The following is a 17136-nucleotide window of genomic DNA, read 5'->3' as shown; positions in this document are numbered from 1 at the left end:
CAGGATTGCTGGCTTCAGGAGAGAGTCTTAACATGGGCCCACTTATTACATGATTCATTTCTTTTTCAAGAGGCAACTTTATTATATTGAAAATATTATTAGATGTGGGGTCAGGTTTGAATCCTGGCTCTGACTCTTTGATGGACCTTGGGCAGGTCATTTTATCTTGGTGAGCCTTTAGATTCTTCTATACACTAAGAAAAATAATGCTTATTCTCACCCAGAGCTATCATGGGGCAAGTTCCTGGAAAACTTTTAAGTCCCCTATGGATCCAGGTAATTCCAATGATTTCTTTCCCTCTCCCACTTAATTTCTAGGTGCTTCAGGGATGCATTCCTTTCTTAATTGGACATTTAAAGAATCCTATTCACAGTGACATTATCCTAAATATATTCATTGAACTATCCAACTATGAACCAGCAGCTTTGAGTCATTTTCTTCCAACCCTGAAGGAGATCGGTACAAACTTTCCTAGTCTGATTGGACAAATGGCAAGAATCTATGGAGCTGTTGGGCATGTGAATGAGGTAAGCACTTCTGTTTTGTAACCCCTAAATTCTACTGATGATTAAACCATTCTCTAAATTACTCTGGTCTAAGAAACATGCAAGTGAGGTCTGAAAGGGTTAGGGAAGATGTTGGGTTTCTTCTTAGGCAAGGCTCTGAGGAGATAGAAAAGAGAAATCTTGAGAATAGAATTGTACTGTATGAATGTAAATGGTAGTTAGACTGGGTAAGGGAGAGGACTTTATGAATATAATTACCACAATCAGACTGGAAGGACAATTGATCCAAAGAGAAGGTAGGTAACTCTACCAATAACCCTGATGAGAGTCATTCTCCCTTCTCCTTCCTTCCCTCTCTCTGTCTGTCTCTGTCTTTCTGTCTCGCTCTCTTTACCCCATCTCTCTAGCTTTCTTTCTCTCCTCTCTTCTTCTCCCCCTTCCTTCTCTTCCCTTCCCCCATCAGGATGTTTCTTGCCAACCTATAAAAGCAGAATTGTCTCAGTTTGTCCTGTGCTTTCAGGAAGAAAACTAGTCTATGCATCAAAAACCACTTACTCCATTCTAGAATCTGTGCTCAAAAAGCACAAATTCCAAAGCAGGTAAAAATAGAACCTCACCTCAAATGAGGACATGTCCATGTATATTATTTGTAGGCGTATAGAAAATACATACAGAACAGGTGAAAGGTCACCTTAGCAGGAAAAGTGGCAGCAGCAGCTTTTGGGGAATGAAAGGATAGGCAGGGCTAGAGCAGTCAAAGCCTCCTGAAGAATGTTGAATTGGAGATGAATATTAAAAAAACAGAGATTCTAAGATGTAATGAAGAGGAGAGAACATTTCTGGTCTCCTGGCATGGGGGCTAACCAGAGAAAAGACACAAGGAAAAGGCACAGATGAAGAATTCTTCATTTGAGCAATGAACGGGAAGAACAATATGGTTTGACTGGAGAGCACATGGAGGCTTAGCCTTTTTTCCTGGCTGACTCTTCCATAACGGAAGTAATCTTGTGCCCTCCCCTCTACCTCTTGGCTTCTCTGGCTTCTTCCAAGGCTTAACTGATAACCTACATTCCATTAGAGTTATTTTCTGGGGTGGCTAGGTGGCTTAGTGAATAGAGCACCGGTCCTGGAGTCAGTAGTCCCTGAGTTCAAATTCGGCCTCAGACACTTAATAATGACCTAGCTGTGTGGCCTTGGGCAAGTCACTTAACCCCATTTGCCTTGCAAAAGCCTAAAAAACATTAAATAAATAAATATAGTTATTTTCTATCCACCTTCCTCCCCAATCCCTAACTACTCCCTTGAGGGATTATCTTCCATTTATAATATGTGTGTAGATAGATAGATAGATAGAGATATAGGTCTAGATAAATAAAATGAGTATATACATAGGTTTTTGTCTCCCTGATTATAATGTGAGCTCTTTGCTTATGTGTTTATCTTCTATGTATTCTGGCACATAGTAGGTACTTGCTCATTGACTGATTGAAGTATGAGAAAGTTACCAGTTTGAAAAAGCATTGAATGCCAATTAATTTTATGTTTGATGGCTGAGGTAAGGAAGAGCCACAAGTGTTTACTCTGTAAGAGAGTAACCCATCATCTGCACTTGGGAAAATCATCTTGGCAGCTCTGTGGAGGGTGGATTGGAATGAGGAGAGACTTGTGCCAACAAGAAGGGCTATTGCAATCATGCAGATAAAAAGGGAAAGAAAAGGAGACCTTTCTGGGGTAGAATAGGGGAGGTAGTTGTTGGGATCTTGAGTATGTTCTTTTTATACTTGAATTTTCCATTTTGGGTGTGATCTTTGAGAGAGTCCTTTGGGCTACTTTATTTGCCATTGGAAATCAGAAAAAGCCACCGGAAAACAAAGACTTGGACGTTGATGACCCTGTGTCCCTGGACCAACAATAATTCCATCCTTGAGAGACCATCCCTATTCTCTCAGATGTGACTGCATCAAATGCTCAGGAATCTTAATGGTCATTCTGTCCCGGATTCAAGAAAATTCAAACATAGTGGCAACAGAAAAATATTTTCTCTCACTTTTCACCTCATTTCTAATAAGAGGTGCTTCAGTTATTGGATGTTCAGACCTAAAACTTCCCATTCACATGGGTCAGTCTGCAGCTCATTTTCATTAATAGACTAAAACTCTATCTTATTTATAAGTTGCAAAAAAATGTGTCCCCTCCACAGGATGTTACCTTTCAGAATGAAATAAACTCCCTGGTGTTTAAAGATACTAAAGTAAATATTTGTTCTGTTTAACATAATGGAAGCTTTCAACAGAGACAGCAAAATCCCACAAAAGTCCATGGGAGAATATTCACAGCTGTGAAAACACATGATGAGAACCAATGTCTTGCCTCCTCATGTTTTAGATGAGACATGTAAGCCAGAGATGGGGTTAGTCATTTGATAAAAGATCCCCAGTAAACTAAGTTAGCTGCCAGGTATCACTGAAGTATTGGGGACTTAAAGTCTACATTATATTGTGTCAACTAGGAATCTGTCTCTTATGAGACTTCTTTTATGGGTGGTGAAAAGATAAAGAATGATAGTTCCTCTTCTTTGGAACTTTCTAGAAATTTAAATTTCTAAGTATGGTTTCTGTTAGAAAAGCAAAGTCTAAAGCAGCATTACATCCTTCTTCTGATCCTCTTCTGATCAAAGGCACAGGGCTCAGTTCTAGCCCTATTTTGGGCATAAGGGATGGACGATATATATGAGTGTGTTCAATCAAATCACTGTTGTCTCTAGACTTCAAGATTAGATAATTAACTTGGGAATCGCTAATAAATGATCTAAAGATCTCTCCCCTTACAAGGCTATTCACTGTTACCTGGTTTTCCAACAAGATGAATTTCTTTAAATTCTAAAAATGCTTAGATGCAAATATCACAGGATTACTAAGTGCTTAAAACCTTACCCGAGTTTAGAAAAATCCATTCTGGGAGCAGCTTGGTGGCACAGTGGATAGAGCACCCACCCTGGAGTCAGGAGGACCTGAGTTCAAATTAGACCTCAGACACTCAATAATTATCTGTATGACCTTGGGCAAGTCATTTAACACCCTTGTCTTAAATTTTAAAAAAATTTTTTAAGAAGAAAAATCTATTCTTTGACATTACTAACTTGCCCTTTTGGTTAGTAGTATGCCACCAGTATTAGTATCAATACCTTGTCTCCTTAACTTTACCCAGCAATCTGTATACAGGGCAGAGCTGTTTGTAGACTCCAAAAACCAATGATCTCATCAATTAGGGCATAGAAACTATAGATGTGACTGTCTTCTCTTTTCTCACTGGTGCCCTGGCCATATTCTCAGAAATACCTAAACAACTTACCAATGATGCTAACAAGTTCATTTGTAAATCTGCCAGACTGAAGAATAATAATATAAACAAATGATAAGTTTAAATTGTAAAAGTCTTAATAGCTTAATGAGAGGCAATCTAAAGTTTGTTTCTTCAGAGCATTTGATTGTCAATGATGGTTTCAAGATGTCTTATAATGTGTGTGCTCAGCAATCATAGTTTTCAAAGAGCTTGACATTTGCACTGTAAGAATGCAAATATTCATAATATTTTAATCATATAGTTATACAGCCAGTAAGTTATGATTACGGAGGAATGAGGAAGCTACTTTGCTGCAGTGTACAGAAGACAAATGAAAGTATGCATATGGCTCTGACCAGCAGTTGGAAATTAGTTTGCACTTTTATGTTGAACCTTGCAGGGATGAAAGGGGGAATTTGGAAACAATTTGATGACAGGTTGAGAAATTGCAAGAACACATTGTGCTTAGACAGAAGTGATCAGAGTTTGATACAGTAACTCACAAACACCAAATTATGGTGTGTGTAATTTTGGTGATTTTGAGTTGTTTTGAGAAGGAAACCTATATACTTCAAACAAGTCCATGACTGGTCACAGAGGGAAAATAGATTTATAATATTTATAATATATAAAATAAAATCGATTTTGTTAACAGTGTTACAAATATATTTTTTCTGATTAGATTTTGTTAACAGTGTTAACAAAATCTAATCAGAAAAAATATATTTGTAACAATTGTTGCCTAAGGTACCGTTGAAGAATTTGTTAGTGTAAACCCCTTGGACCACTGTCACTCATGAACCATTAAATGGGAACCACAGAATTAGTATTTTGCCTCTAAAGATACAGAACACTTGCTCCCTTACCTGCCCTTCCTTTGTGACTTCTGTCCATTTTCTCCCATAAAATGCCATATCAAGAATCATCTATTATTATTTGCTATGTCCACTATGCAACATGCTAAGGATGTAAATAAAGATGAAATACAGTCCTTTATCTCAAGAAATTCACAGTCAAATGGGGGAGACAAGATGCAAACAACTATCTAGAAACAAAATATATACGATGTAAATGAAAGGGAATCTCATAGGGAAGGCATAGTAAGGGGAGAAGGAGGATATTAGTAAAGAACTCATAGAAGATGGGATTTGCCCTGCATCTTGAAAGAATCCAGGGGAGCCAGGAGAGAGAGCATCCTAGGCATAAGAGATGGCCAGTTAAGAGTATGGAGTCAGGAAATGGAGTGTTTTGTAGGAAAAGCAGCAAAAAAGGCCAATTTCACTCTATCACAGATTACAGAGAGGGTGGGGGAAGAAGTAAAGTTTAAGAAATGTAGAAAGGAGCTAAACTATGAATGACTTCAAAAGCCAAACCAGATTTTATAATTGATTCTGGAGGTAATAGAAAGTCACTGGAATTTACTAGATGCGGAGTCCTATGGTCAGACTTATATTTTAGGACCATCAGTTTGGCAGCTGAATGGAAGTTAGACTGAAGTGGGAGAGATTTGGGGCTGAGGTAATAATCAGAAGGTTGGTGTAAGAGTCCAGGCATGAGATGATGAGAACCTGCTTTTAAGGTTCTTATAGCCCACTGCCCTTTCTTCTAGGCACAGTGGGTAGAGAGTTAGGTCTGAAGTCAGGAAGACCTAGGTTCAAATCCAGTCTGAGTGACTGGGCAAGTCATTTAACCTCTGCATACTTCTATTTCTTCAACTGTAAAATGGGTAAAATAAGAGCAGGATTGTTGTGGGGATCAAATGAGATAATATTTGTACATGGTCCGGCACATAGTGGGCACCATTTACATGCTTATTTCTTTCTCCCCTTCTTTTACCCCTCTACTACCACCCTGACAGAGCCAGAAGGGATCCCCACAAAACAGAGGATCGTTTTGTTGTATTTATTTTATGATTTGCCATGAAAAAATTCTCTCCATGTGGAGTTAAGCCAGACTTTGTATAGCAAACATACTTTATTACTGGACCATTCTGGAAACCTTTCTAGCATGATGGACCCCACCAGAGGTTCTATTGGCTGAGTTTTTGAGAACCTAGGGTCAACTCCAGGTCAGATGAGATATTGGAGCAGGGTTTTAGGGCAACATTTTTGGTTGATGGCTGCTTCAGGGGATCTGCTGATCTTGTGCCAGCAGCAAGAAATACAAGCCCTGATGTGACAGAAACCAGAAACTAATTGAGCAAGAAACAATTTGATACCCATTCTACCCTTTAAGAACCTGTCTAAAATGAACACATGAATGAATATATTCATTTGCATAGTGCCTGTCTTTGTGGCATTTAAGGAGTGCTTTTTAACTAATTCATTATTTGTAGTCATGAAATTTTTATTTTAACAAATTCTGCATATATTCTCCCACTTTGGGAAAAAAATTTCATCACCTAAAAATACTTACAATATATAAGTATTTTAGGAAATATTTCTCTGAAGCAAAATCAACTTGAGAAAAGTAAGTTGCCCATTCAAAACAGTTTGTCATCCATTCTTCCCATTTCTTCAGGGTCTTTTCTTTTCCAAAAACCCAGGCCCCTGAGGTCCGCCCTCCTTGCCAATATGCTGAATACACACACAGCTGCCTCATTGATAATGGCTTGTCCTGTGTTTTGTCCTAGAAGGTCCCACAAACAGTCACACTTGGCAGCTGCCTAAATAGTCCAACCTTGGGGATTCCACCAAGGTCCTTTGCCTCAAGATGGCATCCCCTCTAACCTGTGAGTTAAGACCTAAATCTCTCCTATTCTACATTCCTATGGATTAAGGAATGCCAAAATTCCCAGGTTGAACAGCTATTAATATTTTAATGAATTTGTTACTCAAACCCTTTCAAGAACAAATCTGAAGCATGAAAGTGAGTAGTTCAGAGCTGAAGCTTTCCTTAACAAAGTTGGACTGGGTAGGGAAGTGCCCTGGGAATTCTATCAGGTAGCATGGGGCACAATACAGCTATAGAAGACATCTTTTATCCCCTCCTTGGATTTCAGTGTTGGCACAGTCATAATCTCAAGTCCTCTGAGATAAATGAGAAGCCAGTCTCACATTAGTTTAGTTCAGCCAACCGTTATTAAGCAGGAGTCAGACAAAGTTGAAAGATTTGGGAAGACTTGGATTCAAATCTTTTTAGCCATACTGGCTGTATTACCCCAGCCAAGTCCCTCAAACTCTAAGAGCTCAAGTGATTGTCAATTTGCTGGTGAAGAGAAATAACGTTCTGTTGGATCTGAGAGGAACAATGGATAAGAGAGTCACAGGAATAGTACTGGGTTTGGTGTTGAGAAAATCTTCCTATATATGAGCAGAGTCAAAATGTGAAAGATGTTATGTCAGGAAGTGAGTTGCTCGTTGCTTCCTCTATTCCAGAAAAGCCTGGGTGGGTCCCCTGTTGTTGATGGTAGAGGGGATTCTTGATCAGGTCCAGTTTCAATTATAGAGCCTTGCAGGTTCCCTCCAACTTGGTACTATTACTCTCCTAAGTCTCCTCAATCTCTGTTCCCTGAATTGTTTTTTTAAGTTTTTGCAAGGCAAATGGGGTTAAGTGGCTTGCCCAAGGCCACACAGCTAAAGTAACTATGAAGTGTCTGAGGTCGGATTTGAACTCAGGTCCTCCTGACTCCAGGGCTGGTGCTCTCTCCACTGTGCCACCTAACCACCCCAATCTCTGTTCTTTCTTGTTCTACTTCACTAGATCCTTACCTATCTCCTCCATCTCCTAAATGGAATTTTCTCTTATCGTTTTATTCTATAGTCTCTATGTTCTTAAATCTTTCCCTGGTAAATTCATTTGTTCCCAAGGGTTCAAGTATCACCTTTCTCATACGATTCTCAAATATCTGTACCTATCCCCTTGAAAGAAGTGATTATTAATTAATAACTAATAATTTGGGCAGAACTACAGTTTTCTTCTAAAGTTCTGATTTTTAAAAAAGTAAAAAGTTCAGTCTCTTGAAGAACATGACCAATGATGAGGTCAAATTAACTCTCCTCAATCTTGATCAGACTCATCCAAATTTACAAGGAATTTAATCTAAGCTAGAGAAGCCCATTTTGTTCTATTCAGTCTTGGGTGGAGACCGATCCTTTGGTCTGGATAGCCCAGAGCCGTGGGCAGTCTGAGCATAAAGATGATTTCTCTGTCCCAGGGTGCTATGACCCTCTCAACACTTCATTTAAATTAATATAACTCATCTTCCTTTGCGTTGGTCAATTAGAGTGAATTGCCACCCCTCGGCAGCACCTGCTCTTTGTAGGGTACATGAACTGGGAGCCCACCACTGTGATTGCCTTTGGTTTAATAGAGATGGTCAAAATGATAATCCTTTTATTAATAGGTTGTCCTTATTAATAAAATGGTAAAATTTAATTCAAAAAACCAGGTCTCTCACAATTATTTTAGTCATTACACCTAAAGTTCCAGCTCAACCCCATCAATCCTGAGTATTCTATTGACCTTACAAACTCAATATGTCCAAAACGGAACTCATCATCTTTCTCCCAAAGTAACCTGCCCTTTCTCCTGGCTTCCCTATTTCTGTTGAGGGTTCCACAATCTCTCAAGTCACTCATGCTCAAAATCCCAGATGTCTTTCACTCTTACTTCCTCTTTCCCTCTACATCCAATTAGTTCCCAAGTCTTCTATCTCTAAACCATTTCTTGAACCCACCTCCTTTACCAATGACCATTAAATTGCAGTGTAAACATTCTATTAGAATGCAAACTCCTCAAGGGGAGGGCTTGTTTTTACTTTGTCTCTCTAGTTTCAGGGAAAATAAGAAATATTTATGGATTAATAATTGTGTTTTCATTGATGACTACCACCACCTACTTGGACCTATTGTAGCAACTTCCAAATCTACTCTTCCTGATTCAAGTTTGCCCCTCTCCTATCTATCCTTCACTCAACTGTTTAAATAACATTTCAAATGCACTATTCTGACTACCATTCAAAAATGTGCAATGGTATCTTATTGTCACTAGATTAAAATATAAATTGGCATTCAAGGGTAAAGCAAGACTTCTTTGACTCCAAGTTCAGCCCTTTAACTCCCCGGATGGTTCAAGTGCAGAGGATAGAATATAGTATACATTTTTATTGCATTGATATTTGTTGTCTAGGTTGAAATCAGGAAATTCCAGACAAAAAGCAAGAGGTCCAGAGAGCATATAAAGAATCACTTTGTTGAGTCTCCTGGAAGATAGAGTGAGTCAAGTAAAGAAATCAGGGAAGAGCTAAAGGGGGATTGGTTTGTCTTGTCCCTAAACTGCCTCACTTCAAGACTGAGCCATCTAAGGAAAGCAGAATTAGTTGATTCCATCAGACAGGAATAACTCATTTGTAGGATTTTGCTCAGGGTTGGTACAGAACTGTTTTGCCATCATGGATTTTTTTACATCATATCATTGGTGCTAAGACACCAACCAAGCTGAACATCAGGTCCATGTGGCAAAATGTCCTAAGTTAAATTAGGATGGTCTGGTTTTTTGGGGGGGAGGGGGTATAAGAAAGGAAACTAATAAAGCATTCCCCTGCTCTAAAAACAACTCAAATCACTTTGCTCTCTTTTTTCTTATACTTATTAACTGAATCTAGAATGGTTTAAATTAAATCCAGACAGGATCAATTTTGGTTGACCTTAGGGGACTGCAATGGGATTCTGGAAGTCTTATTTTTGAGAGGCAGTTTGGGGGGTAACAGGACCTTCCAAAGTAGTGTGCCATGCTAAACTGGTCTTTGCCAGCTGTGGTATCTTGCTGGGCATGCTTGGACCATTAAAGATGTCTTCTTTGTGTCAGTGCTTTGAGCCTGGTTATATAGAAAAAGGAAAGCTGCTCCTTAGGAATTCTTTGGCCCTCCTCTGAGAAGCTGACTCAAATTGGTTTGTCCTTTCACCTCCACACTGAAGGAGGCCAAAACCATTTCATTTTAAAGAGTCTAATTCCCATCAGAATATGGTCTCATTAGTAGTAATGGCCAAACCAAGTAAATCGGGGCAGCTCTGGAAGTGTGTTTTTTCCATTTACTAGATTTCCTGGGCAGTCACTCTAGAGTGGTTAAAAACTAAGGATAAAATGCCTTGAAATGTCATTGTTTCATATAACCCTATAGGAGTTACATGAGATTGTCACTGCCACTAGAGTCTATGTACATCCACCTAATGCCCATTTTGTGTCTGGGAGGATCAGGGAGGCAGCTCTCATCCCACCTAATATTTTTCTAGCTTAAAGTTCACAAGGTGTTTTGTCAACGTGATCTCATTTAGCCCTTTGGCATCTGATCATTTGGCATTTCTTCCTCGTGATTCTGCTGGCAGAGGGAAATGGGCGTTAGATCCTGTGTGCTTGGTCTCTTTTTTCCTCACTGGCCAGAATATGCCAGTTAAGCAGCTAGAGGATTTACATTCTCGCTGTGTGGCATAGACACTTCTCATTCAGAGAAATAGCCTACATTTGGCCAGGTCAGGTTTCAGGGATGGCCGGAAGACCTTTCACAAAGTTAAGAGGAAGAGGAAAAGTGAACAAAAGCAGCTGAGGACCAGACCTATCATACTCAGCTGGCTTTTTAAGAGCTTCCTGAGAAATGGAGAACTGAAGCAGGCAGTAAGAGATAGGATGGTATAGGAAACACCAGTTGAGGTTGAGTTGGCTCTTCCTTTAACTTATTAAATCATGGCTAATTGAGATCAATGAATCAAAATTACCATTTTCACAAGGTTTATGACCTTGGACAAAGTTGTGAGTGTGTGGGGGTGGATATGGGCATGTGAGTGTGGAGGTCTGTGTGATGGAATATACTTCTATTTAATTGTGTTGAATGTCAAAGCCATGGCACCTTCCCTCCTTCTTCCACATTTCCCTCCTACTCTGGAGCTGGTGGGACTGACTTAGATCCATTTCCTGTTTTCTGCCCTTCTCTTATTCTACCAGCTGCCAAGAATTACCTGATGGTAGAACAGGATTTCCCTTTGGGGAGAATAAATCATTCAACCCCTTTTTTCAATGATCTACAAGAATGCTTCCTTTGATGTTATAGACACAATTGTGGTGCTTTGTTCTTTAGGGTTCTCTGAGAAACTTAAAAAAGGTGTATTATTTGGGAAAAATGATTCTACTATGAAAATTATTCACATAAATCTGATCTTTACAAGGTTAGATTACTCTTTCAACAAATGTTAAATACTCTGTAATTTCTTTTTTGATTGTGTGTTTGTTTGTTTGTTGAGGTTTTTGCAAAACAATGGGGTTAAGTGGTTTGTCCAAGGTCACACAGCTAGGAAATTATTAAGTGTCCAAGGTTGGATTTGAACTCAGGTCCTCCTGACTCCAGGGTTGGTGCTCTATCCACTGTGCTATCTAGCCACCCCAACTCTGTAATTTTTTTTAGGTTATATTTTTGCAAGGCAATGGGGTTAAGTGGCCAAGGCCACACAGGTAATTATTAAGTGTCTGAGGCCAGATTTGAACAGGTCCTCCTGACTCCATGGTCCGTGCTCTATCCACTGCCACCTATCCGTCCCCCAACTCTGTTATTTCTTAACAAACATTTTAATTGATAGCCATAATCCAGCAATCTCAACTAAGTGATAAAATTCACATAGTCTCATGTTTTCCTAAATAGGAATCCCCCTGAAGGGTAAGCATCAAGATGTCACTTCTAGTGAGGCACTCACTTTCACAGTATGAGGGATCACACAACTAGTCCATTTCTGAGACAGAGTTGAAACTCAGAAACTCCAGCATCCCAATTCAATTCTCCACTCACTGTACCATGTAACTTGAAGTAAAGGCTAATTTCTCTTTCATAAGATAGCCTTTCATATGCCTGAAGAGAACTATATCTCACCTGTTTTATTTTTTCCCAGCTAGCATCCCTCATTTTTAAAAATCTAATATATTAAATAGCCTCCATTATGCTCACCATTCTGATCATCTTTCTCTCATATCTCCCAGCTTATCATCATTCTTAAGTAAATGTAGTTCCAAGATTGTCTTCAACATATGCTACATGGGCTCTAAACAAGAGAGAATAAAGTAATATTATCTTCCTAACAACGGAGCATGCTTCTCTATTAGTGCAGACTAAGATCAGTACCTTGAGACATATCACTGGAGGTCTCTCTCCAGGGTGTCAATGTATTGATCACTGTTTTTTGAATTAGATCATTAAACTACTTCCAAATTCACCCAGCTAGCCTTATCTAAATTCTTTCTTGTCCACAAGAATAATATGAAACTGGCCATTGCTTTTTGTAACCTAGGTTCTGTCTTCAATAGTCTTCTAATCCTCCTGTTGAATGGAGTGTTCAAGGTGGAGCATCATTTCCTATCAAAGGGCTTATGGACCCCATTTTTAATAGTATTTTATTTTATTTCCAATTACATGAAAAGAAAAATTAAATGTAAAATTACAGTAAAGTCCTCCAGAGGGGACTGGTCATGAGGACTTACCTCTATTAGACCTAATTTTTATATATTAGTTCTTGTGATTCTCTGTAAAACTTGCATTTGCTTAGAGAAATCATCATAAGGGGCATTTCTTGAATATTGAAAAAATCCAGTGAGTGTCTATACCCATTCCAAGCCCCAGCAGACACATTCGTTATTTTAAAAAAAAATTAATTTCTCTTTTTCTCCATTTTTTCCCATCCTTCCCTCCTTAAGATAGTAAACAATTTAAATTGTGTATGTGCAATCATGTTAAATGGATTTTATATATTAGTCATGTTGTGAAAGAAGAAACAGACCAAGAGCAAAAAAAATGAAAAAAATAAATTGAAAGATAGTATGTTTCAAACTTCATTCAGATTCCACCAGTTCTTTCTCTGAATATGGATGGCATTTTCCGGCATGAATCCTTTGGACTTGTCTTCAATCATTATATTGCTGAGGAGATCTAAGAAGTCATTCATAGCTGATCATCACAAAATCTTGCTGTCTCCTGCTTCTGCTCACTTTACTTTCATTCATTAACACTTTTCATTCTTTCCAGTTTTTCCTGAAATCACAATCTTATATCACAACTTTTTCAGTCATTCCCTGACTGCTAGTTACCCCCCCAATTTCCAATTCTTTGCTATCACAAAAAAATTGCTATAAATTTTTTTTGTACATTTAGAACCTTTCCCCCCTTTTTTAATCATCTTTTTGGAAATCAAACCTAGTAGTGGTATTGCTAGATGAGGGTATATTCACAGATTACATTTGGGGAATTGTTCCAAATTGCTCTCCAGAATGGTTGGATCAGTTCACAATCCTACCAACAATACATTAGTGTCCCCATTTTCCCATATTCTCTTCAAATCTACCATTTCTCGTTTTCCTTTTCTCTCATAGTAGCCAATCCGATGATGTATGTGAGATAGTACCTCTTTTGCAATTCTCTAATGAATAGTGATTAAGTTGCTGAACCTTTTTCGGACTGCTTACCCATCTTTGGTGTCCTCCTTTCTCCCAACTCTCACCTGTGGCTCCAAGAAGCTGTAGCTATCCAGTGACCCCATTGTGGGGTCTATACGTGGACTATACAAGGTTGAGGGTAACCAAGAGACCTCAAACCCATCAATCCATTAAAGTGATGTCTACTCCAAGCATGTGAAGACTTCTCTGGCAGAATAGGTAGATGTGAATATTTTTTTTCCAACAAGAACCAGCAGACTAATTATTAAACATATTTTATATTTAAATAAAATGGAAAAATATTTTCAGAAAACAGTTCAAGCCTCTTCCCAGATATCTAAGCAGACAATAATTTAGGAGCTGCCTTCTTTTAAAATTTATTATCAGGCCCAAGAATGAAGGTGGTAGAAGCAAATACTGTGGAATGCTTAGGGCTTGAGCAGATATCAAAGACACTATGGTCATCCACTGTATCCTGGGCCATCGTCAGTAGTTCTGACTTTTGCACTGCCACTGGATTTTGATGACTGGTAGAGAGAGAGTGGGGCTGATGAATTTGTGCAACTTTGTCTTACCTAAATCCAATTCATGTACAGGTCAAGACACCACTCATTCATGATGTCATTGGTCTTCCTGGAAAACATAAGATGAACAATAATCTAATGATCTAATTTGTGTCTTATTGTCTGAACCAACATTTATGATTCAATCTTTCCTCATTGTTTATGAATAAAATTAAATAGGGATTAAAGTTTTAGAAATCAAAACCAAGGGCTTAGTCCTGGTTAATTCAAAGTGAATGAAAAACCCCAAAGAGGATGATGATATTTGGTCCATTGGCTTTAAACTCTCAGAATAATTTGTTTAACTTTAGTTCATTAACCAGTGTAATTGCTAGTATTTATGTAGCTATACCATCCATAGTAAAAAATTCCACCAATTCAGTGTTTTCAACATCACTTAATTTCCTGTTAAGTAATAAATGAAGTTAAAATAAATAGAGACACATCTGGTGTTCTTCGGACAAATTTGAAGTGATTAGAGAATAAGAATTCCTAGACTTTGAAATCAACGTCTATGGAAGTCCTAGCAATGAGTTCTGAGACATTTGAGCAGTAAGTACATATGCTAGATTTTCAGTTTTCTTATTGTAGAGGACTTTTAATAGGAAATATAAGCAACCACTGGATTTCCTTGCCATTCCACTTAGAATCTATATAGTTTTTGCCAAGCTCTTGTAGATGGAGGAGAGAACTCCATGTAATAATAATAAATAGGTGTAGGGAGCTCCGATCCAGTAAGTAATGAAGCAGCCCTCCAAGAGGGAATGGTCCTGCTGAGAACTGAGTTTCTCTTAAGGACTTAAGAGAATTGCCTCTATTATTTGTATATCAGTTTCTGTGACTCTCTGGGAAATTTGCATTTGCTTAGAGAAATTATCATAGCATACATATCTTAAATATTAGAAAGTCCAAAGATGATGAGTGTCTATGCCCACGCTGAACCTCAGAGGACATGGAAGTAGGAACGATGTTGTTGGTCCCTGTATGTTCTTGACTTTTTTCTACGTCACATTCCCTTTTGCCCATCTGACAAAGCTTCAGAATCAATGTTTTTAAAATGCATAAAGCATAAAAAAGATTATAAAAGAAGCTAATTATATTGAAATTTATTATATTTAAATGCAAAAGACAAACTATTTTTCACACAACAGTTCAAGTGTCTTCTCAAATCTCTAACCAGACAATAATTTGGGACCCACCTTCTTTAAAATTTATAATCAGGGAGCGGCTAGATGGTGCAGTGGATAGAGCACTGGCCCAGGAGTCAGGAGTCTCTGAGTTCAAATCCAGCCTCAGCCACTTAATAATGACCTAGCTGTGTGGCCTTGGGCAAGCCACTTAACTCCATTGCCTTACAAAAAACAATTTATAATCAGGCACAAGACACAATAATAAATGAATTGAATGAAAATAGATAATAAAATAATAATAATAATAATAACAGCAATAGCTGATTTTAGATTGGGTTTTAATGTTTGCAAAATATTTTACATATATTCTCCCCATGACCCAGTGGGGTAGGAGCTATCATTTCCTTATTTTATAAATGGAAAACTAAAACTGACTTGGAAACATTTGCCAGTATAATGAACTTTTGTGATGAGAACTTATTTTTGAGGGATTTTAGTAAATATGACTGCCTAGAAGATAAGTTCCTGCAGAGAGAGAGTTGCATGATTTGTGGAGGGTAGTTGAGAGGCCTGGTGACATAGTCAGCATGGTTTTATCTGAGGTTCTTGGACAAAACTGACCATCCAAGGCAGGGAGTTGGCAGGTGGTGGGGATGGGGGCATGGATGGAAGTCCTTGTTTCACATAGATCACTCCCCTCCTTAATGACTTTGGGGGATGGACTGGAAGCAGGGTCAGTGTCTGCTTCAATGAGGTCTGAGTGAATGTGATGGCAGTAACTTAACCCTCTTGGAACTTATCCCCTTTGTCTCATTCTCATATTCCTTACTATTTAGTTTAGTGCCTTACCCACCTCCTCTGTGGCAGCTGGTGTTGGTGGGATCAGGAATATCGAGTCCTTTCTGTTCTCCTCTTTGATGGATGCCAGAACTAGGAAACAGAGTCTAGACACTCTGTGGAAATCTTCATACTGGTTCCTTTCTGCCTCTCCTCTTGGACCCTCTTCAATCATTCCTCTCGTCACACTCTACCTTCTAAAAACAGTATATCCCCATACTCTCAGAAAGATTTCTTCCTTCACTGGACAAGTATCATCCCTATCCTACATCAATAACCAGTAAATGTAAATACATTTTAAAGGCTAAATTAAATTTTACAAAGATTCTTTGAAAAGAGAACATTCCCATCCAGTTTTTTTCATATCGACAAAATCCACTCTAAGAGTGTAGAAGCCAATGCAGCATGTAGGATGCTGTAGAAAGTCAGACAGTGAACTCAGGAGTGGGGAAATTAGACTGGCCAGACTGCAAAAGGACAAACTTCTTTCCAACTATTTCTCTGCTAAAAAAATCTCTGAGGCCTTTTATCTAGACACCTTGTCTCCTTCCATAGATCATAAGTTCCTTGAAGTCAAAGGTTGTTTCATTTATATCTTTGTGTGGTCAGGGACTAACATTAATTGCTATTTAATAAATGATGATTAAAATTTAAAAAAATAAAATAAATAAATGATGGTTGATCGAGTGACCCATTATTTCTCCCTAAACTGTGTACCACAAGAATGAACTCAGACAGGAGTGAAAAAACCTTTGGGCAAGAGAAAGTTAGATCTTCCATGAGGCTTATACTCAATAACGTATTTGCCCCTTTACTCCTACACACAATATGGTAGAAGGGGGCTTTAAAAGACCATTCTCTTACCTTATGATTGCCTTAGAGTTCATTGAAATTCATTTTTCTATGTGAGTAACAAAATGGAGCCTACCAACTTGGTATCCCATCCGATACATTAGAAACAATGTCACAATTGTGATCCAATTGTAGTGAATAGTCCTAGATTTTTTATTTTTTTAAATAGTCTTTTTGTAGCAAAAAGGAAGGTACTTTATAGCCAAAACATACCTAACGCATAATTATAATGCTAATACAAAATCTAATCTTTGTTTTCATAGAATCTCTCTCACCATCTGTAAAGGGTGAATGGGGGTAGATCACCAAGAGCTGCCCATGTAGCACTAACTTGAAGCTTTACCCCAGCTGAGATGTCAAAATATTTTGTTATAAAGAGGCCAAAGAATAAACAAACAAAAAACCCACAGATATTTTAAAGAAGATTTAGTCATTCTTTAGAAGCAACTACTTCATCAGTGTCTCCCAAAGGGTCTTGATATGAGATTTAGGGCCTG

General features: G+C 38.3%; 1 protein-coding gene across 6 annotated transcripts in view; it reads left to right on the top strand.

The window, feature by feature from the left end:
• Positions 1-17136, top strand: part of VEPH1 (ventricular zone expressed PH domain containing 1) — a 199281-nt gene that overhangs the window by 65208 nt on the left and 116937 nt on the right. For 5 of the 6 annotated variants that reach the window (XM_074190815.1, XM_074190816.1, XM_074190817.1 and 2 more), the window contains exon 6: positions 319-528. In XM_074190815.1, coding sequence (XP_074046916.1) covers positions 319-528 — 210 coding nt within the window. Of the gene's footprint in view, positions 1-318; positions 529-17136 lie in introns of those variants that run through there. The other variant, XM_074190820.1, reaches the window with a different exon arrangement.

This window comes from Macrotis lagotis, chromosome 6 (genome assembly GCF_037893015.1).
Source record: "Macrotis lagotis isolate mMagLag1 chromosome 6, bilby.v1.9.chrom.fasta, whole genome shotgun sequence".
NCBI lineage: Eukaryota > Metazoa > Chordata > Mammalia > Peramelemorphia > Peramelidae > Macrotis > Macrotis lagotis.
The sequence above is the reverse complement of the archived record's forward strand: the minus strand, read 5'-3'. Positions and strand labels throughout refer to the sequence as shown.